Here is a 23,978-nt window from a genome sequence, read left to right as displayed (position 1 = left end):
GATATGGAATTCGAATCAAGTTCTTAAAAGTTTGTGGCACTTTGTTCTTAAAGTTTACGACGATGTACTCAAAGGGTCCACAAGGTATGAATTCTGTTAAAGTCCAAACTCCCAACAGTTTCAGTTTCCTCACCAGCAACACAACACAATACCAAGCAGTTCCTAGTTATACATTAATCCAAACACACTCTAAAAGTTACAAAGATGTACTCTCTTGACTTTGCATTTAACTCGTACTTGACTTTGCATTTAACTCGTACTTATGGTCTGTGGTATAAAAAAAAGCACAGAATCATCGAGCAAAGACATGTAGAAACTAATGAGTACTGAAACACAAAAACTCTCCATCTGATGCATGTAACGATAAGGCAGGGTTTGTTTTATGGTATGGTCAACCTTGTGACAGCAATGACTAGTAGCCAAGGAAAAGTATACTAATTGTTTAGGTATTATCCACCATGCAAGGTAGAAATAAAGACAACCACATCCTTCTCTTCCAGAGTTGTATCAAGTTGGCCACTCAGCTCCCAGTCACAATCATTAACGAGGACTAAAACACCAGGCCTCCTGCAAAACAAACCATAGCCTCATCAACTAACATACAGAAGTAACAAATTAAAAGGCTGCATTAGTATTTTTGAAGTTTCATTCCGAGCGTTGCAGGCTACACTTCTGTTTGTATTTTTTTAAAACCTCTTTTGGGGTACAAATGGCTGAGGTTCCATTAAATTAATATAGCGGGTAATAAGTGAATGCCTCAGTTGAAATACAAGTAATTTCAAGAAAATATTTAGGCTTACACGGAATCTCCCTTCATGAACATTTCAGGTCTCTCCTTGATCAAATTGGTACGGACCCAAGAGAGCAAATCTTTCATGGTTAACTGTCCGAGTGCAGAAATAAGTAAGCTTAAACAGAGCAAAGCTTATTCATGTTATATCCTATTTGGGTATCCTTTTTCGAAAAGAATCTACCTTCTCAATCCCATTTTGAAGAGCAACATTTATGTTATGTATCTTCACAGAATCACAAAGAAGCTCTAAACCACCACTGCATCAGAAGAGAAACAAGGCATGCCCACATCAACAAAAAAAGGGGTACTGAGTGGAGAGCTATAACATAACAGTTCATCAGAAACCTAAATAAGACTTGAGAAATTATGAGAACATCAACAATACTTGGGAAACATCTCGTAGTAATTCAAGTCAATCAAGGAATCATGGCAAGAACTAAGCAATTGAGTAAAATGCATTCTGTTTGCTTTTGAATGCAAGAAAAGTTTTAACGCAGTTCTTCATGCAAATTTAGGAGAATCGTTTTCTTTATTCTTCAACTTATCTGTCATCGTTCATTAACAAAACAACAAAGCTGATGCATTTGCAGGGCATAAGAAAATCAGATGAAACAACAGAAAGTAAATGGAGAAAGAATTACCCGAATTCAAGGGTGAGCTGCATATCCACTGAATTTAGTCGAAATTCGAAACCCTAGCTGGAGTAAGGAACTGAAGGCTTGTTAACAATTAAAAGGGCTGAACGAGAATCAAAATTGACACTACTTGCAAAGCAACATCGATCCAAAATCAATGAATTCCGCATAGCAACAATTCCACTAGGACACTGCCTGTATTAAAGTTTCTATAGAAAAATAAAGGAATCAAAGATTTGCTGTGCCATAGCTTTATAATCTACACTTCAGAAAATAATTCTGACAAAAATCACAGGAATTATAACAGAAAGAACTGTGAAACTTGAAAATTGATCTATAATAACATATAGACTGTGTATCGAATCTGTTCTCTGTACCTTTAAGTGCAACTAAATCTCCTAAGAAGACAACAGAGAGAGTAAATTGAAGCTCAAATTAAACCAGGAAAAAAGAAAGAAAAATAGCGAACATCTAGTCTCACTTACACTGTTGGCTTCTCCGGGGCGATTAGAGCTCGCAAAGCACCGTCAATGGTAAATTTCCGATGAGGTTGGGGAGAGAGTGTGGAAGTCGCGACTTTAGGGTTTAGTTTATTTTTGTTATCACGGGGCGTTTATTCGGTGTTCCACTCCAAGAACTATATCTGAACCGTTGATTGTTACTGATGAAAAACTTAAATCATTTTCCACCGTAGGATAACGACAACTCAAGTTTTGTCCTGATTAAGCTGTCTAGAAAATTCACACCGCATCTCCCTCTGCAATTTTACCGTTTACGGCCATCCTCTGCAACTCTTTTGTCGAGTTTCTCTGTTCGAATCATCACATCACAAGTTCGAAACATCAATTAGAAGGGATTCGCTGTTCTTGCAGTTACTTGTCGAGTTAGGGTTTGGGATTGAGACGTAGTGCCACCGGAGTTTCTCTATTTTCAATCTTTCTCGTCGAGTTTGTGAAGCTATGGAGGTTTATAAAACATGGGTCAGAAGGAATAAAGAATACGTGCACTCATTGGAGTCTCTTGCCGATGTAAGATTACATAGCTTTATGAGTTATTCAAGTTTCTGATTTTTATTTTGCAACAACAGATATGTTTCTTCAGACATCTGCTTTACTGCATGGATAGACAGAAGTACGAAAATTGGATAAACAGATATGTTTCTTCAGATATGCAAACTGATCTTGATGCTTTGTCAGGGAAGCTAGATTTGAATTTGCGAGATTGTGGGCTTTTGATCAAGACTGGTATCCTCGGAAACAAGGACGGAGCCAAGAATTTTTTCCCTGGGCTACCAAGTACCAACCATATACACAAAAAATTAGCCCACCAAGATCAATTATTAATTCAAAATCATATATAATAGTAAAGTTCAAAACCTAAAAGTTTAAAAATTATCTTCAAATTGCAATTCTCAAAACGTAAAAGTAAAGTAAAGTTAAGAAATTACCTTCAAATGATCCACTCTCGGTGTCATCGACGAGCCTTGCTTCCAAGTTCCAAGAGTTGGAGCTGCCGAGTTGATCCGCTGGACGGCTGGAGGACTTGCAACAATTGGAGTTGGACGAGGCGCTGCAACTTGCAACAATTGAAGCTGATGGATCGTGGACATACCATTTGTCCATTTGGGCTTTCTGTTTATTGGATTATTTAAGTATTATGTTTTCAATATTGAGTTGGGCTATTTGAAGATATATAAGTATTAAATATTTGTCAAAAAATTCACTCGGACTAGAGCCCACCCAAGCCCAAACGTGGCTCCACCCTTGCACGGAAAGGCTACTTTGCTTTTGACAGTGGCTGGTTCTCATCAAGAGCCAGAGGCTGCGATGCATAACAGTATTTAAAGGAATTGCTTGCCAGGCTTCAAATTGGGCACTTGGAGTCGAAGCACAAAGCTCTTGACAGTTTAGTTGAAGTCATGAAAGAGGATGAAAAGAATGTTTGGCTGTTTTGGGGCGGAGTAATATTGCTGTTTTAGTTCAATTGTTGTTAGAAACTTCTCCCTGTCTGCGCGAGAAGACTGTAACTGTAATCTGTTCGCTTGTAGAATCAGGAAGTTGTGAGAATTGGCTTGTTTCTGAAGGCGCTTTACCTCCCCTCATAAGGCTTGTTGAGTATGGCATTGCAGTGGGGAAAGAGAAGGCTACTATTTCACTTCAAAGGTTGTCAATGTCTGCAAAGACTGCTAGGGAAATTGTTGGGCATGGTGGGGTTCGGCCACTAATTGAGCTATGTCGAACTGGTAATTCTGTTTCACAGGCGGCTACTGCTTGTTCTTTGAAGAATATATCAGCTGTCCCTGAGGTTCGACAAACTCTAGCTGAAGAAGGAATTGTAAAGGTCATGATCAATCTCCTCGATTATGGAATTCTTTTGGGATCTAAAGAATATGTAGCAGAGTGCTTGTGGAATCTCACTGCAAGCAATGAGAACCTTAGAAGGTCTATTATTTCGGAAGGTGGTATTCGGAGCCTATTGGCATACCTTGATGGTGCGTTGCCCCAAGAATCCGCAGTTGGGGCATTGAGGAACTTGGTTGGCTCAGTTTCTATGGAAATGTTGGTTTCTCTCGGCTTCCTTCCTAGCCTGACTCATGTGCTTAAATCTGGAATTAAAATTAAGAAGACTACCAAGGTGAAGTTCTTTTACATGGTCAGTCATATTGTCGAAAATCATCCAATAGAGAGAAGTTAGGGTTTTTGATGGTGGTGTAGAAAAGGGATTGTGAATTAGAATTCTAAGAGGTGCATATGGTGTTTTTGTAAAAAAACACAAATAAAGATGTACCCACAATTGTTATATTTTTAACTAAGATTTATTTATATTGATTTGTGCTCAAACTTAGTTAAGTGAGGAATGCAAATAGTGCTCATCGCTGCAACATTGGACGTCTTTCATTTATATTTAAATTTGTGTATGCTGTACTTTAGTATCTTACTTGCCGAGGATAAATAAATACATGTTCAATGTAATGTCCGTCATATGCAAGAAAGTTTTAGAAAACAAATTGACGGCAAACTGAAGATCATACAGCTGCCTCCCAACCACAAGCACATAAATCGTCCAAGAAGGAATTGCCCCGCATCTGGGAACTGAAACAAGACGTCTGGTGTTTTCTTATGTACTTTTATCACCTAAAGGAATTTTGGGGGATGGGAGAAGGAAGAGAACCAGTAACATATCCACTTGTACAAAAACAACACAGAAGAAAAGTGTCAGGCAGAATGGCACCATCTTAAGAGGGGAGTTGGTTGGTGCAAACCATTATTTAGTTCAAAAAAAAAAAGAATCAAAAAAGAAAGGGCAGTTTTTACAGAGGAAATTCGTCGTCTGTTTCAACATCCTCTTCCTCCCATTCATAGTCTTCAAGTACTCCAATTTCTCCTTGCAACATGTTAACTATCTGCTCCAAATCCCGTACACACCTCAGCAAATATTCACTAGAAGCAGTAGTAGCTGGACTGTCTTCGGGGGGATTTGGTTGGGTGTAACTCAGAGCCTTCAGTGCAAACTCTCCAGAAGGTTTGAGAATTTCAACATCAAATGTGTGTGAACAAAATTCTTGCAATAATCTCTGTTCAGGTTGAAGTTCAAAAACAAAGGACAGAGGGGGGAGACGAATAGTGACAGGAGTTAATATAATATCAAAAAGCTTAGGCAAACTCATCACTTCAATACAGTTACCAAATAATCAAATAGAACATGAAAAAGGAACGACAAGAATATAACAAAGGAAATAGCTACCCCATCCTTCATTTAGATATTCTACTATACAATGGAAAATGTAGAGGGTTTCACTCGGTTCAGTATAGAAAGAGAAACTATAAAATCAAATTGCTTACCACTAAACCATAAAATGAACAAAGAAATCATAGCGCTCTTTTTTTTTTTGGGAAAAACGAAACACAGAAGAAAAGGAAAACAGAGAAGGATCGGAAACTTTCCCCAAAAAAAATCCTCAATGTTCAAAGAATTGAAAAAAAAAGAGAGAGAGAATAGTTTGGAAGGATTTGAGCATCCCATTCACACATGTACCCTAACAATGGAAAGAGATGCACCTATATACAGCATCGGGAAAAAATTAATGACCATAAAACCCCCACTTCATTCCATATTTAACTATGTTAGTTAAATAAATGGTAAAAATAGGAATGTAGGACTTAGAACCTAAAAGGGGAAAGAAATATCGTCGGAGATTTCTCTTCTGAAACTAAACCAGACAAGCATGTGTTTGGTACAAACCATATATAGAACAAGCCATCCATTTCTTGTTTCCAAACTCTACCCAACAGCTCAATCTGGAAAATTCCACCAATGCAAAGAACAAGCTGTGGAAGCTTGAAAGTCTGCAAATGGTTTTCCTGTTCATAAGGAAGTTATCTGGAAATTAGGATCATCAATGAGTATTTAAATGCAAGAGCATAAAGAAACAAAAAATTTCTCAAATGCCCAAAAAGTAATATCTGTCACATGTGAGGAAGATAACAAAGCTAAAAGAACTTGTGATCGGAGGCAAACACATCACTAAAACACATAAATCCGACTTAAAGAAGTCTAGAATCGATTAGTATTGGAGACGAAACAGGGAAATAGATTCTAAGGTTTAAGAAAACCACTCCAGTACACAGTAATAGTAATCGGGATTAAGCTTATGATGTAGGAGGCAATAGGAAGGATTTCCAAAACTAATTTCGATTCATTTGATTGGGCTTCCAATATTCTAATTCTACAACTAATATATGTAATCATCTTCCTAATGGATACTAATGTAATTCTAATAATTCGAGTTAATTAGTAATTATAAATTTCAGTGTTTTAAAAGTCAGGTTCGGGAACCGAGGTACTCACCTTATTTGAGGCGAGGCGTAAGCCTCGAGGCGTAGCAATGCGTAAGCCTCGGAAAGAATCAGCAAAAAAGCTATATGCTTAACCTAAAATGTACATGTACACATTCAAATAATATAATCATATCAATTTATCAATTTTTTGACATAACTCCATCCATCATCAATTCAAGTCTCTAAATAACAATAATAATATCATCAAAAACCCACATCATATTAACCAAAAAAGGACCTGCACAGACGATGAAACACTCGCAATTTGAGGCAGAAGCACAATAATATCAACCACCACAAAAAAATTGAAGCCAGACATGGGAAAAACTTAGAGATGAGGTAAATGGAGTCATTGTTTGTGTATCTTTAAAAAATATATATTAAAGCACTCGGGATAGAGGCAGAACCGAAGCACGATTATTAAAAAAAATAAATTTGAAGACATAAAACGACAGAAGAGAAGTCGCATACCTGAAGGCTGAGGCCGCGTGTGGCAGGAGAGAAGAGGCTGAGGTCGCGACTGCCGCAGATGAGGTCGCGATTTGAAGGGGCGACTGCTGGAGAAGAGGTCGCGATTTGAAGGGGGGCGCGATTCAGTGGTCTTTCGCGATTTAGGTTATGTTTTTCTAAACTTAAATTTTAACCTATTGAAATACACTCTGTGAGGCCTATGCCTCATACGCCTTGGTGTGCACCGTTCCGAGGCGTACGCCTTAGGCATATGCCTCACAGGCCTCTATCAAGGGCGTACGCCCGGAGGCAGCTCGAAGGCGCCTCAGGGCGTACGCCCTGAGCGCCTTTTAAAACAGTTATAAATTTATAACGGGCCACTACGGTACAGTACCAATTAAGAAGACTGTTGCTGCTACTAGACGACGAAAGGCATTTTGAAATTTATTAACTCTCTCCAAAAAAGGTATTGTTAATAATCCCGCAACAATCTCCCTGAGTACTGAAGAATTTTAATTTTGATTTTAGTTCACATTACTAGCTTTTCCTATCAGGATTGGTACGACTGTTTCATTTCTAATAAGAATTAGAAAGCTTTTACTTTTCCATATGGATTTATGGATTTGGTTCTCCATATAAAGGAGCCGTGTAATAGCAAGCAAGGACAGAAATCACAAACAAATTATTGATTAGTTCCCTTTGCATTTTGCAAGAGTTGATTAACTTTGGTGGTGAGACTCCATCAAGTTCTTTTCTAGGAGACATTCCTAAAACGCCTTAGATAGTTTATAAGACAATTCTTCTAGTTGTTAAAAAATGCACAGAACACAATATGTAACATTGGAGTTCTAGTCCTGAGATTTGGAATTCTCCTATACTAGCAACTCCTCTAAGGATGTGAACCAAAATAATGAGGAAATGGTTTGGGTTAGTGCTCAAGAAGGATACACAAATCCTCATGATTTTGTTTATAACTTATCCTCCTCCTCCTCTTTCTAGTCTGGAAAACTGCTTCTTATGTCTGACAATAGCTCAAGGCTATCCTAATGAAAGGTTTTCATGGAAAGAATTCAAGTGCAAAACACTACAGTATCCAAAGGGAGTGAAGAAGAGTGGAACATGATTCCGCATTATGGTTCAGATCACCCAAAAAAAGGCAAACCAATGCATAAGAAAATCAGACACAAAGTCTATGCAGGAATACTCCTTTTCGCTTTTGTGTTTTAGTGGGGGTGGTTTGGGGGGAGAGCTACAAGAGGCTAACTCACTTCCTGTCAAACCTTCAGAGAGAAAGTAAACACATCAATAATAATCAGGGTCTAACATTAATGCAATTGCGAGCAAAAACACGTCATCAGCAACATTTCAAGTCTGATGTCCTTTATAACTTCAAAATGCCCAATTACCAAATCAGGACAAGAACCTTAGCTTCACACATTATTCCAATTACTGTAAATTTAAGATAACAGCATGCCTTAATCAAATGCAAAAAGAATAACCCTCTAAATATTTTGTTTAGAAGAAAGATAAATGCGTTGCCATAAATAGCCTAAATTCCTGAAAACAACCACTCCACATATTATGTGAGGTAAGGTATGTGTATATTTTGCATGTCCTGACACCGCCCACTATGAGGGCCTTGTGCATGGATGTTGTTACCCTTAAGAAAGATGTGTGGATGCGTTTCTTGAAGGAATCAAGTTTTTCAATGTAATTTCCTTACTATATAAAAATCTAAGGAAATACGACCACGGAAAAAATTAGAAAGTTGAAATAGTCTGTGATACATGATATGACAGCTATGCTCGCAAAAACTTACTAAATATAGACAAAAAAAAATTAGGAAATGCATAAATAAATCTCATATACTTGTTCAGTTATTTTAGGCGCTTTAGCCAAAAAAACATTTTGACAGGGTATCATCACTAAAAGTAAAAGTTTCATAAAGAAATATTATTTAGATAATTTCTTCATTGGATAATTGCTTATACACCACTTCTTTACCTAGAGGACGAGAACAGTATAGAAACAAAAGCCTTCTAGTCCGAAAAGGAAAAATTTTCCCCAACAACTAAATAAAGTTCACGCTAAAATCATATAAAACTACAAGCACTCACATTAGAATATGTAAAGTAGAGTCTCTAAAATAGAGATGAGTAATGCATCCATATCTGATGCTAGTAGCAAAAGTAGAGACACAACAAAACAAGTCTCTACTTGTAGAGCCTCCCAAATAAAAAAAAAAATATAATATACATATATTTTATCGAATATTTCCCTCGTCATGTCTATTGCTTATTATTAATATTTTTTTTTTGTTTATATTTGAAACATACGGTTTATTATTAATTAGTATATTCTATTAATTTATGACAAGTTAATATTAATTTATTTATTTTCTTTCTAAAAGTAATAATAATTAATACTAATGTGATCATTAAATAAATTCACTTTAAATTGGAACAGTAAAAGTTAAACAATGAATAATAAAAGAAGTGGAAACTAATGTTTAATCTATGGATATTAGGATAAAGACATTATTGGATAGAGTCCATAAATTGAGAAGAAAAAAAAAAGAGGTATTTTAGAATGTAAAACTAATGCAAATGCTCTAATGGTTTTTAATGTAATAAAACTACTAGTTGAAATGACTTATCAACAGAGCTTTTATCCCATAAGTTTGGGGTCAGCTATAAGAGTTTTTGAGAAAATCAATGAGAATTCACTACTTTTTTTTTTTGAATGCACTTTCAAAATGATTAAGCCCATTTAAGGCAGGAAGGCAACGATGTAATCCATGTCCGAGAAAGTAGAGCAGGAAAAAATGGTTAAAATAGCTTACCTGAGCCATTGGAAATTCCTGTGAAGTGTAAGTCCACACAAGCTGGTCATCAATAAAATCCCAATGCGTCTCACCCATATGATCATCTATGGGGATTTTGGAATGACCCATCTGAAATCGTACAGATTTGGCAGAATAAATGGGGTGGCCCAGTTGAAAATAAGCTGGACAAAAAACATACCCTCAGTCACTCACAGCAAAAATATGCGAACAAATTGAAAGACTAATACTCTACGTCGGGGACAATAAAAACCCGTGCACAAGGCCCCTGCAGTGGACGGGGTCACCCTCAGATGTGCAGAGAGGCAGTTCCAGACACATATTTACCTTCAAAAGGATGTATGCTTATTTCATTAATGACAGAAATGTTGGAAACCAACTTATAAGTCAGTCTTTCAGGTACTTCAGGATTCTTTTGTCCTTTGCTGGACCAGTACGAAGCTCTCTCCCCAATTTTATCTCTTGAATCCAGAGTATTATTAATGCTTTCGGCCGGAAAATTATCAATACTAGAAGCACTGATTGTATCTGAAATGCACCCCCTTATAGCAAATGACGTAACACCTCGAGCCAAAAACAAATAATCTTTATGTTCCTTCTCCAAAAATTCCCTTTCCACATGTCTGCTACTGCTACATCCAAATTCTACAGGCTTCTCTTCAAAACAGCTTTTGATGACACAACCAACTCTAGATAATTGAGGAAAACAGTCTGAGACAGAAACTCTTACATAGACCATTTTCAACCACTGCAAAATAACCATTTATCAAAAAAAATATTCACTGCAAGACAACTAGTTCCACATTATCAGTAACAAAACCAAAATAAGTGATTGGCTACATGGAAAATATCAAAATACTCCATCGCAATTCCATCATCAATGTTGCAAATTGAAATTTATCAATAAAGCCTGTTTATTGCATCCATGTGCTTATCAGACAACCACAAGTTAAGAACATGATCTTGCAATGAAAGATGTATTTGTTATTAGTAACACATTTGATTTTTTATGCAAAGCAACACAAATCTCTAATTCTATATATTAGTGCAAAGGATAAAGGAGCTTGAGAGTTCCAACCTCAAAAGCACTGTGGCTGCAGGAATAGCTTGCAAGAATGCAAGTTTCCATTTCAGTCTTGATTTCATGTTCCTCAATGGGAAATGTTGAAGATAAACCTCTACCAGTAGTCCCCACAGGAACATTTCCCCTCTGTGAAATGATGAAAACATTTTGGATCCCTCAAGACAATACTCCGACAATAAATTTTTGATATGTATTTCATTGCAGCATGACAATCACCACAAATCCTGAGATTCTTGAAAATCCGTATTGTTGCACCTTCTGAAATTGTCAGGAGGGCAAAAGCAATAGCCAACTTTTCACCGTGATAAGCTAAACCAATCTCCTTACCCTCTTCATTTGTGTCATGAAGTGCGAATTTCAGGTCTGGCACATATCCAGCTTCCTTGATCAATATCATAATCTCTTCAATCTTTTTATAAATCTCAGCGGTTCTTGGACGGCCTTTGTCTTCAGACATAAAAGTGTGCACCTTACTCTTCACCTCCATCCAACTGCAACCAGGTTCCTTGTTAATCGCCTTTGATTTCATCAATCTTCTGATTCTTGCAGCATCTTCCCACCTTCCAGCTGTAGAATACATATTAGATAAAAGAATATAAGGCACAGCATTTCTGGGTTCCAATTCAAAGAGGTTTTTTGCTGCTCTCTCTCCCAATTCCAGGTTTCCATGTACTCTACATGCAGAAAGCAGGGCCTTCCATACGGCTGCATCTGGTTCCGTAGTCATACGATTCAGCAATTTTTTGGCTTCAACAAAGTTTCCTAAACGCCCAACGAGGTCAATCATACAAGCATAGTGCTCAGGACCTGGAATGATTCCATACACTTTATGCATTGTTTCAAAGTATTCAAGACCATTGTCAACAAGGCCTGCGTGACTGCAAGCAAATAGTAAGCCAATGAAAGTTATGAAGTCTGGCTTTGTGCCACTGGCAATCATTTTGTCATAAAATTGTAAGGAATCCTTTCCTCTACCATTCTGTGCATAGCCAACTATTAGAGCTGTCCAAGTAATTACATTTTGAGCTTTCATGGAGTCAAAGACACGATTGGCGTCTTCTATACACCCACACTCTGCATACATTGTCAGGAGTGAATTATCCACAGATAAGGAAGATCCAAGACCAGAATTGATTAAAATTGCATGAACTTGCTGCCCAAATTTTAAAACTGTCAATTTGGCACATGAGCTTAAGATGCTAGCAACAACAATTTGGTCAGGATATATGCCAAAAGTTCTCATGTCACAGAATAGCTTAAAAGCCTTTTCATAAGAGCCATTATGAGCGTATCCTGTAACCAGGGAAGTCCATGAGATTATATCCTTCTCTTCCATCTGCTTAAATACGTTGAATGCACAATCTAATTTCCCCTGTTTAGCATACATGTCAACAAGAGCATTGTTCACAAGCTTGTACGCCTCGTATCCAGTTTTTACAATGAGACCATGGACAGACATCGCATTTTGCTTATCACTTGAGGAAGCCAAAGAGTTCAAAATAGAGGGGTAGGTATAGTCATCAACCTTCATATTTGTGGAATGCATTTTGTGAAACAAAGACAGAGCTTGGTCCATGAAACCCTGCCTCACGCACCCTACAATCATGGAGTTCCAAGACACCACATCATTTACTTCCATATTCTTTAAGACCCTCATAGCAGTATCCACGTCCCCACATTTCACATACATATCAACTAATGCACTTTGAACAAATATGTTGGCTTCAAACCCACCCTTAACTATACAAACATGCACCTGCAACCCAAATTCACTTGCTAAAACAGCTGCACAGGCATTTAATATGCTAGGGAAAGTAAACTGGTTGGGCTCTACCCTTTCAGCATGCATATCTCGAAAGCACTTAATGGCTTTAAATCCATCTCCATTCTGCGCATACCCAGTAATCATGGCAGTCCATGTTACATGATTATTACTATGAGGCATCATCTCGAAAAGATATTCAGCTGCGAAAATGCAATTGCACTTTGCATACATGTCAATAAGACCTGTTACAACAAAAACATTAGTATCAAACTGGGTCTTCTTAGAATAACCATGAATCAGTTGCCCCATTTGAAGCAAACCCAATTTGGAACACATCCTGAGAACACTGCCTAAAGTGTATTGGGTTGGTCTTTGCCCCTGAATCTGCATTTTCCAAAACAATTCAAAAGCTTCGTTTTCACACACATGTTGACAATACCCAGACAAAAGAGATGACCAAGTAATTGAGCTTTTCAGTGGAGTCTCATTGAACAGTTTTCTAGCTTCACCAAATCTCCTTGCATTGGCATAAGAAGCAATCATGGTGTTCCATGTAAACTCATCTCGATCAGGCATTTCATCAAACAGCTCGCGGGCATAGTCAATACGACCAGAGTTTGCCGCATCCTTCAAGAGGCGATTGTGCTCGAACCTCGAATGTATTCTGAGCGCGGAAACCGCAACGAGGTGCGCGTATCGGACTGGTTTTATGCACTTGAATGGATAAGGAGAGTAGTTCAATTTTCGTGGGTTTAATTTGTTCATAACCTCCTCCTTTCCCTAGAGAGCGCGGTGTCGTCCAAACTTAACTACTCTGAAGCTAATACAACCTCGAACCAACCTATAAATAATTGCCACATCATCACTCGGTCAAAAATACTACAGTAACGGTCAGGATAAAGCTGATTTGGCATTTGGTCAAATATTCTAACATTAGATGTGTGTGTGATTACGTGGCGTCCAACTCAGCAGGTGCTGATGTGGTTTCTGATGTGGCATTAGGGTTAGGGATTTGGTACTTTACCTCGCAATTTCTCCACCAGCTGGTTCTTGCCTCCGGCAGTGGCTGCGGTTTCTTGATTTCACCAACACGCTGTCGCTTCCGATCAGGTTCAGATTGCCTGACAATGGCCTTCTGATTTATTCCAACGGAGGAGAACATCTAACCTCCTTTCTGAAATACCCACCACAACAATAGTGACCAAAAAGCGCCATTTGCAACTGGGTCTATGTAAAAGCCTGCAACCCATTTTGCACAAAGAAAACCAGAATCCTTTATCCATCAATGGAGGCTCACAAAGAAAGATCTTGAATGTTGGGTATTTAGGACTCTTGAACAGATGTAATGGAAAAGCAAGTATGGGAAGTCAGAACAACGAAAATGGTGAAAAGCAAGCCATCGATGGTCACGGGTTGAGGATCCGAATCTGCCATGGTTGAGGGAATCGGAGAGCAACTTGGAAGCTGAGTCTCAAGACCAGTTAATCGATAATCGGTACAAGAAGAGTGTGGTGGTGGTGTTCTTTGAGCTATGGTGAGAGAGAAAAGGATTGGCTGTGCCATAGCTTTATAATCTACACTTCAGAAAATAATTCTGACACAAATGACAGGAATTATAACAGACAGAACTGTGAAACTTGAAAATCTGTTCTCTGTACCTTTAAGTGCTACTAAATCTCCTAAGAAGACAACAGAGAGAGTAAATTGAAGCTCAAATTAAACCAGAAGTAAAGAAAAATAGCGAACATCTAATCTCACTTACACTGTTGGCTTGTCCGGGACGATTAGAGCTCGCAAAGCACCGTCAATGGTAGGTTTCCGATAAGGTCACGGGGAGAGAGTGTGGAAGTCGCGACTTTCGGTGTTCCGGTTTATTCTCTTTTGCAATATTAATTATCTGCTACGCAGATATTTAGGTACCACTCCAAGAACTATATCTGAACCGTTGATCGTTACTGATGAAAAACTTAATCATTTTCCACCGTAGGATGACGACAACTCAAGTTTCGTCTTGATTAAGCTGTCTAGAAAATTCACACCGCATCTCCCTCTGCAATTTTACCGTTTACGGCCATCCTCTGCAACTCTTTTGTCGAGTTTCTCTGTTCGAATCATCACATCACAAGTTCGAAACAGCAATTAAAAGGGATTCGCTGTTCTTGCATTTACTTGTCTAGTTAGGGTTTGGGATTGAGACGTAGTGCCACCGGAGTTTCTCTATTTTCAATCTCTCTCGTCAAGTTTGTGAAGCTATGGAGGTTTATAAAACATGGGTCAGAAGGAATAAAGAATACGTGCACTCATTGGAGTCTCTTGCCAATGTAAGATTACATAGCTTTATGAGTTATTCAAGTTTCAGATTTTTATTTTTGCAACCACATATATGTTTCTTCAGACATCTGCTTTACTGCATGGATAGACAGAAGTACGAAAATTGGAGAAGGAAAATGATCCTCAGACTCTGTTAGCTTATGATTAGGATAAAATTTACCTTTGAACTCATACTTAGTTTGCGTTCTCTCATCTACTGTGATCATTACAACATGTTTTCTTAATAATAAATCTTTTAGTTAAGTAGTCTACTTAGTTTGCTTAACTAACTATTAGGTCCATTTTCCTTTGTCTTCCTTCTACTGGTTCTTTAATTTTCTGAGATGACTTCACTGTTTCTCTCGTCAAAGTACAATAACTTGGTTTGCAGTTCTGCACATTTTTTCTGAACAATTGGACCATTTTTCATTGTGGGTCTTCCTTATATTGGTCAATAGTATCCATGATATACTGAGAGATGTGATATTTTTGAAAATATTTAAGCAGTTATGGATACGATGCCCAATAAGATCGAGTCTACGGATAATTTTGAGAAAAGCATGTCTTTCAATTTATATGTCTGTATAAGGCTTACAGATTCTTTGATGGATTGTACTGTTCAATTTTGTAGCTTTTCAATGCGATTTGATGTAGCTAGCTAAGTCCAATTCTGATGGCTTGGCCTTCAAATGTGTGCGACTATTTAGTAAATCGGTGCTATAATGTATGGTTATTTTAAGTGGGTAATGAAATTCCTGGTGCAGGGATTGACATGGCTTCTTCCTGAACGCTTTTCTGCCTCAGAGATAGGACCAGAAGCAGGTTTTGTGAAATTTTGGTAACATTTGGCTACTTCTTGTTGGCTTTGATGTATCTGGGACCTTCTTCGTCCTTTTATGTAGTCATCTAAAAGGAGATCAATATGTCATATGGACTTAGAAGTTGGACCTTACTTTCATTAACAATGAGAAACTAAAGTGAACAAACTAATCTCTTTTTCATTCTTTTGACTGGATTTCTTAGTTTACATGGGTTCCATACAATGAAGAGTTAGAGATTCATTCTGATGTTTTTAAGGGTAGATGATTCTCTCCTTTTTTTTTATGGTGCAGTAGTTCTCGTGACATTGTTGAAAATACTGTGCTTGATGAGATTGATACAATCTCTTTTGTATTGGGTAGCGCACTTCTTGGTGCCCTGCAGTGCAATTCTCTTTTCTTTGTCTTGAAGATATTTATTAAATAATGAAGGCATAATTTTTGACTATTTGTTCCTATTGGTTTCTAAGTTGTGATTGCCAACAGAATTTCCTTGCCTTTGCAGTAACTGCTATGTTGGGCATAATCACTGCTATCAATGAACATATAATCGATACAACTCCAGTCCAGAGGCAAGCAAGCTTTCAAGAGCCTCATTCATTCCCTTTCTCATTATGCATATCTGCAATAAAAGACTTGGAGACCTTGGTCGAAGTTGCGGGGCAACAGTATTATGGTGATGATAAGAAATGGAACTTCATTGCGGTTACTGAAGCAATTAAGTAAGCGACATATGCAATTAAGCTTATATCTCCATTTGATTGGCACATTCTTATGTATTTCACATTTAGATCTACTGATGATTTGGATATTCTTTATCCATGTAAGTCAGGGTGTTAGTTCGGTTAGCTTTGTTCAGAAATAGTGGATACAAGATGCTTCTGCATGGAGGGGAAACACCAAATGTTGAAAATAGTCCTAATGATTTGAGTGATCAGCATGGAGATGGGGGTTTCCCAAAACCTGGGCAGAATCATGGTCCTAATTTTTTGAGAAATGGGAATGGACAAAACCCGTGGAAACCAGAAAGTAGGGCATTATCTGGATTGAGCAGATTCGGAGAAAATGCTAGCATGATTTCTGAGCCAGTCTCATTGCGTAGGATCCAAAATCGGCACGCAATTATGGAACCTCGAAGTAATTGTTAATTTATGATCTTTAAGGAGCGAGGATGAATAATCAAAGTATGGTTTTATTAATGTTTGATATTCTGTCTTTACAGTGGCGGTGGTTCAGAGGCCAACCCTAGCAACAATATTGTGCGAGAAAGGTGTTTATGGGGCACTGTTTGTGATAGGGGAGATGCTTTTTATAACAAGACCTCTTTTTTATGTTTTATTTATCAGAAAATATGGGATTAGGTCATGGATCCCTTGGTTTCTTTCCCTGGTTGTGGACTTTATCGGCATAGGATTTATCACGCGAGTAGCAAGAAGTGTAGGTGGTGGAAAAGAGCAGGAGTTTTGTTTCTCCCCTGCTGAAAATAACGAGGTTAGAAAATTTTACCTTTCAAATCTTATGATCATATTGCCTCGATTAAGCTAGGCATGAACAACGCTACTTGCTATTTTTGAAGCAACCTTTTATCACAATATTTATCCCTTGTTTGCTAGATTTGATTTTAAAGTGTTGCTGATATTTTGCGTTTGATTTAGTTGAAAAGAAGGAAACTTTTATGGGCACTTTACCTGATGCGAGATCCATTCTTTAGCAAGTATACACGGTATTTATGTCTTAACTTGTTTTACGATTTTTGCAGTTCCTCATTTGTTTACACATGGTAGAATAAAAATCACTTAATGTTTCAGTCAACGACTTGAAAGCACTGAAAAACTGCTGGAGCCAGTTCCTGTAGTCGGATTTCTGACATGTATGATCCTTTTCATTTTTTATCTCTTGCCATCTCATGTTTATATCTAAACTATTATATTTTCTTTCCTCTCACTCACTTACTCCTCCCTCTCCTTCCCTTCTCTTCTTCTTTGATGCGAAGCTAAAATTGTTGAGCTTGTGATTGGAGCTCAGACACGATATACTTATATGAGTGGATCGTAAAATAGAAGCCACAAGCCGTGCTGCTGACATTCTATGTTCAGGTGAAAAACAATCCTTCAGACTCTAGGATATTGTCTTCGAGTTTTGTTTCCTCAGCATTTTTCTTAGCTGCAAATGCAGAGATAAATTTAAAATTGCTAGTATATTACAGCTATGTCATTTTCAGATTTCCATTTGTTCAATAAAGGATGCTATGAGAAGTTCGATACGAGAGATGCTTACATGCCCTTGTTATATATTCTTCATTTAAGAGAATGCTTTACAAGCAAGGTTCAGCATGTTACAGTATAGCTTTTTCTTGACATATCTGCACAGAAAATAGAGCTGATTATGGTATCAGGGTCTTACCTGTGTATTACTGTTTCTCGACTAGGAAACCATTGCTGTCAATCCTGTTACTGTTCCGGCGGAGAGTTGCCCTAATTGATCAACTGAATTTAATTATATATCTTGCAATTTCTTTTGAGCTAGGTTTTTTGTTCAGTCTGTTTTTAATGCTTTGGAAGAACAATGAAAGCAAAGCAGGATCAAGCTGGTAGAGTGGCCCAAAAATAAGTCTCTCTATTTGGGTCTTGTCGGGCCGAGGCCCATCAAGGTTCAGGTAGTAGGCTAGTAGCACTCATAAAGCTTAAACTAATCCCTCTGGGCCTCTACCATTTCTATATACAAGTGCTTTTAGGCCCATCACTTGCCCACAGCCACAGGCCCATTGCAATATACGTGAATCAATGACGTGTTGTATGAGGTCAAGTGGATGGTGATTGGTATAAGAGGTGTTAGATCATGTGTGGCGGGGCCCATTCTATATGACACAAAAGAAAGCACAAATGGGGGGCCTACCCACCGAGGGTCCCCAACCAATCAACCATCCAAGAAAAAACTGGAAAGGGGACCACTTTTGGGCAAGTGGGTTTGTGTCTGACTGCCATACCCCATCGTGGCCTACCACCTGTTTGTGGGGGCCCCATCCCCACCCAAGAGATGATGAGGCCATCCATGGGCATCAGCGTGGATTCGGGTTCGTGCTCTCCTTCACGAGCCCTAGTGGGTTCCAACTCCACTTGGTCCACCACATTTTGCAACTCTTGGTCCCTCCTTTTTTTCCCCAAGAATCTAACCCTTCCATATGGAGAAGTATTACACTATTATTACTAATATATATATATATATATATATATATATATATATATATATATATATATATATATATATATATATATATATATATATATATATATATAGAGAGAGAGAGAGAGAGAGAGGTGTGAGGGCTTGGTGGTTTAGGCCCACCATGAATTGGAGTTGGATTGGGGTCCGACGGACCACAAGCTTCATGTACATCCTTACCTTTAAAAATGGCGTGTATAGGAAGTATTTCTTTGAACCCATACACGGATACACCATACTCTCATTCATATACCCAAACACATGCCAAGTTTTCCCAACCATAAAAGTTATTTTTGAGGCATGTCCTACTACTGTTATAGTAGGCCACATAAAGTCATCAACCACATTAATACTTCCAGCTCATTTAGTTAATGGTGGTTGCTTTTTCTGAACTCTATTATGCATTAATCTTCACTTCTTGTGTAAAAATTGTAAGCATCTCCTCTATCAATTTCAAGAAAGAGAGGAAATAAAATAAAAAAACAAGACAAAACCTTAGTGAATACGTTTAGAAATATATAGCGAATAGTGATCTCTTCATTTCCTTGAACCAAAATTTCAATTAACATTTTTAGTTTTTATTTCTCATATTTGTTTAAAACAATATGGAGGAATGGCAAAATTTCGTCCGGTCTGGATGACTGAATTTGTTCGATCCGGATTAAATCAAGTTTGGACATAAGTTATACGTCTGAAATATGGGTCCAAACATAAAAATTTTGTCCAGTTTAAAATTGGGCCTAAGTTCAAACACGGAAATCTTGTCCGATTTACTTCTCCGGACTCTAACCCATATTAAGTTATTGTCCAATTTACTTGTCTAGATTTAAACTAATTTGGATATGATCAATTAAATACGTTCAAATATTTCATAAACACGTACTATTGTTTAATCCAAAATTGCTTTTTTCCCACCCCTAATTTAAATCAATGCCTTCCAATATTTTTTATTAAAATATAAGAAGAGACTGAACTCTACAATGTTAAACACAATGACTTCTAATGCTCACTACAGGTCACTGCAATGACTTCTAACGCAGGGCTGCTTAACTCCTCAAGTTGACCCCACCGAACAAAATAATCGCATAATCCTTTGGGGGAGGGGGTCCTCCACGTGTCATCATCCAGCGGGCCCATGAAGCATTGCAACCGACAGAGCCCCGTAGATTTACATCATCGAACAGTACGCCTTTGCAAAAACGAACACTCATCATTGCTTATATATATGGACTTTAGTTTCTCGCTTGGAACGTGTCTTGACTCATAAGCGAGTACAAAAGTCCGGCAGCCGTACGTACGTTACATTTTCACTTTAGATGGCTGCGATTAGGAAACAAGAAGCTGTAGGCGTCAAAGGCATGCGATTGGTTGATCTCAGTATCAACGGCGGAGGAGGAGATCACACAGAATCACCAAATCAAAGGCATGTGGTTGCGCTGAAGGAAGAACCAGACTCGGGGGACAACTCTCCACCGGCTTTGAGGGTGATGCCGGTGGCGGTGCGCGTGCCTGGGGAGATGCCGATGCCGATGCCGATGCCGTTGAATTCGTCCCCTCCTCAAAAGAGATCGTCAACGAAGGACCGGCATACGAAGGTTGAAGGTCGGGGGAGGAGGATCCGAATGCCCGCCACGTGTGCCGCCCGAGTCTTCCAATTGACCCGAGAACTTGGTCACAAATCGGACGGTGAAACTATCCAGTGGTTATTAGAACATGCGGAGCCGGCCATCATTGCTGCGACGGGTACCGGGACCGTCCCCGCCATAGCCATGTCCGTCAATGGCACTCTTAAAATTCCGACCACCACTAACGCTAGCTCCGATCCAACAGACCAAGCTGTCAATAAAAAGCGTAAACGACCAGCTAATATTGAGTATGCCGATGTTAACGACGTTCCCGGGTCAGCCGGGTCGGCATCCACATGTCTTGCCCCGGTGTCAACTAGTACCCAACCCCACCAACAGCAACAACAACAGCAAACGGCGTTTTTTCCACAAGGACTTGTTCCCATGTGGGCCATACCATCAAACGCCGTCGTTCCGGGCGCTTTCTTCGTGGTCCCATCTATGACGGCCTCCATTGCAGGACCTTCAAACCAGCCTCATATATTCGCTTTTCCGGCTACGACTACGACTCCGATCAATTTATCAGCCACGCCTATATCGTCCTTTTTAGCAGCCAATATAGCCACTGCAACGACGCCGGTTTCAAGCTCAACAATGTCAAGTTCAAAGCCAGGTAAAGCAACGACGTCAGTTATGGCACCATGTTCGAGCTCTTCTCCAAGTAGCGACACTAAAGGCACTCAGATGCTCAGAGACTTCTCTCTAGAAATTTATGATAAGAAGGAGCTTCAGTTCATGTCTCGTTCTACAAAACACTGATGACTGAACTGATCAACAAACGGTGCATCCGCCATGAACGAGCTGCAAGAGCGATAGAGAAGAAGAGCACGTGGTCACGAGAGGAAGAAAACTTTGAAGTTTCCTCACGTGTATGGTGGGGTCAGAGTAGGCCAAGTGGGGACCACATGTGGCAGTGGGTCAACTCCTTTCCATGAAATCGAAAGCAATGAGGGGGTCCGCAACTCGGCCCCCCTGGACTGTGCAAAAAGAAGGAAGGAAAATAAAAAATTAAAAGGTGTGGGGCCGCCCTCATGTGATTCTGGCGCGGGACCCTATAGAGGAGAGGCAGGTCACGGATGGGTGGGTCCATGGGGACCGTTTCAGCGTTGTATCCCAAGTAGGTTCGGTGGTGCCGTGGTGGGTCTCATTGGTTGGTTCTCCGAAGGTGACGAGTGGTGCGTTGCGTGGGTCGTCGACTCGTGGTCTTTGCTTTGCTGTACATGGTGGGACCAGCACTTTTTGGGAGCTGACACGTGGGGTCTTTATGAGACACGCCAAACCTTTTAGTTGCTTAAAAAATAAAAATAAAAACGTGATGGTGAGAAAGATGATTAGTGGCATCAGAATCGGATGCCTCTTGCTCATTTAATCTTTCAATCCATATGCAAGTTATTGTAATGTACCCTGTTGCATGGAAGACCTTCTCTGACTTACTTTTGTTGTCAAAATTTAACTACTATCTTTCTTGTCATCGCTTTTAAGTTTAAGAGTTAAGCTGGCGGCATTTGATTGGTATTTAGAGGGGGAATGAGGGTGAGATTAATATATTATCTTGTTTGATTGATTTTTGGTGGAATGAAATGTCAAAGTTATTTCACCATATACTCTCCAAGAGGGATCTATTCTCCACGAGGGAGAATGAATTTTAATGTATAAAAAAATATTTTTATCTTCGTTATAAAATGTTATTTTCACACTCATGTTCATTCTTTATTTTATACAAAACATAATTATGTTCATCCTATACTCACTTCATACTCATGTCACGCTTATCAATTATGAGCCAAATGGCTCCTAAAACTATGCTAATCCCAATTAATTGGTTATCTCGAGACCACAACTCACCCCTGTAAACTTCATGGCTCCAGCAAACTAAAAAAAAATACACTAGAGATTAAGGTCAAATTTCAAGTTGCCTTGAAGATTTTACTCTGATGCTTTTTTAAATATTGGCCCGTAAAAAGGTTATGATAAAGATATGGATAAAAATTGAGAATTCGAAAGAGATGTGTAAGACTCGACTCAAATCGGGGTCACAAATTTCTGCAGTGCAAGTTTGAGAGTGTTGAGCGAGTTATGAAGTGGTGAAAGAGTTAAATCTTTTGTTCCACATCGTCCAAAGAAAGATGTAAAGTATAAATATATAATAAACTAATTTCCTAATCAGTAACAAACGATTTTTCTAGACTCAAAACTAATATGAATTGGTATTGGATATGAAAAGATAAATATGTGTAGGGGAGTATGAACTAATCCAAAACAGATAAAGCGTTTGTAGCATGAAAGAAGATAGAAAATGAGAAAGATTTTGACCAAATTAATTTGAGATATTATTGTTTGCTTTGCTTTGAGCATCCCGTCTAATTTTGACTTTTAAAAATCTACCAAGTGTTATTGGACCACGTGTTCGGCGTGTATGGTATTGGTACTCTAGGCATGATATGAAAAGGTTACCGCTAGTCTCTATCACACGACATGCAGCTGCATACATATGCCTATTCTTCGATAACCGTCAATTTTGGAACAATTTTTTTTCTTTTTTTGGTTAAAACGAAGAGGTAGATTCAAATCTTCATTATCATATCATAGTGATATACATCATTCTTATCATTTCAACTGGTGACTTGGATGTTTAGAAACAATTTTTTTTGGTTGTAAAATGTATTGGAGAAAACAATGCAAGTAATTAAAGACAAAATAAAAAAAATATTTTTTAAATATGGGACAAAAGGCATAATTTTTAGGTTTTTACTGTGAAGGACAATTACGTGCAAAAAGAAATGCTTCTTACCTGAATTTGGATTAGGGGGTGGGTTCCCACCCCCACCAGTAACCACCTATACCAAATTTAATCACCTCCACTAGGTCCACTACAACCACACCCGGCCAGCTAAAACAAGTGTGGGTCCTGGAGATGGACCACTGACTGACCATTAGACAAAAAGATGATATCGACGGATCAGATGATCTGAGTCGTGAATTCAATGATATTCTAATGGTCTTACCCAGCTTTTGTGCTGGATTGTGGGCCTCTTTTCTGTTGGCCCATTCTAATGGTCAGACCCCACTTGGTAAATTAGATGGACTCTGGGGTCCACTTAAAAGTCGCTTTAGATGTTGGAAATTTGAAAATAGGCCCCCACTGGCCCACACCACTGCACCCTTGTGGTTCTTATCCACTTCATTGTATACTATCAATTGTTTAATCAATATTACAATTACCTTTTTCTTCATTTATCTGTTTTCGGTTTTTTCTTATTTAGAAATTTCAAGATTTTCTTTAAAAAAAAACTTCAAGGACCAAATTATGTCAGCGAAACGACTAAAGTTTGGTCCACTGGGCTTTTGGTGGTGGGTTGAAGGGATTCTTTGTTTTCTTTAGTGTAATTTAATCTTCAATAGTTGCATACTGCCATACTGGGCCAGGTCCAGGCAAACCACATCATAACCACAAGTATAATGAGCCGGGCTCGAGAAGAACCCCGATTTAAGAAAACTAATACCCCCTCCGTTCCGTAAAGATAGTGATACTTTTTTTTTCACAGAGTAAGAAAATTTAATTAATATAGTAACAACATTCAATTTTACTCACATAT

The 23,978-nt window shown here is 38.6% G+C and overlaps 4 protein-coding genes and 2 pseudogenes across 10 annotated transcripts; 3 read left to right on the top strand and 3 right to left on the bottom strand.

Annotated features, from left to right (window-relative positions):
• Positions 1-76: 76 nt before the first annotated feature.
• LOC119982613 (ubiquitin-related modifier 1 homolog 2) lies at positions 77-14,254 on the bottom strand. Of its 3 annotated transcripts, none has more exons than XM_038826091.1 (5): positions 1,914-2,044; positions 1,435-1,491; positions 975-1,050; positions 801-883; positions 77-567 (listed from the first exon to the last, which is right to left on the bottom strand). In XM_038826091.1, the coding sequence occupies exons 2-5, from the start codon at positions 1,455-1,457 to the stop codon at positions 450-452; spliced, it is 300 nt and encodes a 99-aa protein (XP_038682019.1). In that variant the 5' UTR covers positions 1,458-1,491; positions 1,914-2,044; the 3' UTR covers positions 77-449. The 3 variants fall into 3 exon arrangements, with proteins under 3 accessions (XP_038682019.1, XP_038682020.1, XP_038682018.1); XM_038826092.1 differs by having other exon boundaries at positions 1,435-1,504; positions 1,914-1,994; XM_038826090.1 differs by lacking the exon at positions 1,914-2,044 and adding an exon at positions 14,170-14,254 and having other exon boundaries at positions 197-567.
• Positions 2,463-4,137, top strand: LOC119981825 (annotated as a pseudogene).
• LOC119981824 lies at positions 4,386-10,687 on the bottom strand (annotated as a pseudogene).
• LOC119982610 (pentatricopeptide repeat-containing protein At2g03880, mitochondrial-like) lies at positions 10,167-14,279 on the bottom strand. Its single transcript, XM_038826082.1, has 4 exons — positions 14,170-14,279; positions 13,432-13,646; positions 10,637-13,248; positions 10,167-10,306 (listed from the first exon to the last, which is right to left on the bottom strand). The coding sequence occupies exon 3, from the start codon at positions 13,170-13,172 to the stop codon at positions 10,737-10,739; it is 2,436 nt and encodes an 811-aa protein (XP_038682010.1). The 5' UTR covers positions 13,173-13,248; positions 13,432-13,646; positions 14,170-14,279; the 3' UTR covers positions 10,167-10,306; positions 10,637-10,736.
• On the top strand, positions 14,181-18,060 carry LOC119982612 (peroxisome biogenesis protein 16-like). 5 transcript variants are annotated; one of them, XM_038826086.1, is made up of 9 exons: positions 14,396-14,728; positions 15,482-15,539; positions 16,041-16,257; positions 16,368-16,672; positions 16,758-17,026; positions 17,191-17,258; positions 17,344-17,405; positions 17,529-17,631; positions 17,964-18,060. In XM_038826086.1, exons 1-8 carry the CDS (start codon positions 14,660-14,662, stop codon positions 17,588-17,590), a joined length of 1,110 nt encoding a protein of 369 aa, XP_038682014.1. In that variant the 5' UTR covers positions 14,396-14,659; the 3' UTR covers positions 17,591-17,631; positions 17,964-18,060. The 5 variants fall into 5 exon arrangements, with proteins under 5 accessions (XP_038682017.1, XP_038682014.1, XP_038682015.1 ...); XM_038826087.1 differs by lacking the exon at positions 17,964-18,060 and adding an exon at positions 17,757-17,957; XM_038826085.1 differs by lacking the exon at positions 17,964-18,060 and having other exon boundaries at positions 14,397-14,728; positions 17,529-17,742.
• A 1,755-nt stretch (positions 18,061-19,815) lies between these two features.
• On the top strand, positions 19,816-21,897 carry LOC119983167 (transcription factor TCP9-like). Its single transcript, XM_038826862.1, has one exon. It carries the CDS (start codon positions 20,074-20,076, stop codon positions 21,139-21,141), a length of 1,068 nt encoding a protein of 355 aa, XP_038682790.1. The 5' UTR covers positions 19,816-20,073; the 3' UTR covers positions 21,142-21,897.
• The last annotated feature ends 2,081 nt before the right edge of the window (positions 21,898-23,978 follow it).

Source organism: Tripterygium wilfordii, chromosome 17 (genome assembly GCF_013401445.1).
Source record: "Tripterygium wilfordii isolate XIE 37 chromosome 17, ASM1340144v1, whole genome shotgun sequence".
Classification (NCBI taxonomy): domain Eukaryota; kingdom Viridiplantae; phylum Streptophyta; class Magnoliopsida; order Celastrales; family Celastraceae; genus Tripterygium; species Tripterygium wilfordii.
This window is presented reverse-complemented; position numbering and strand designations above follow the sequence as displayed.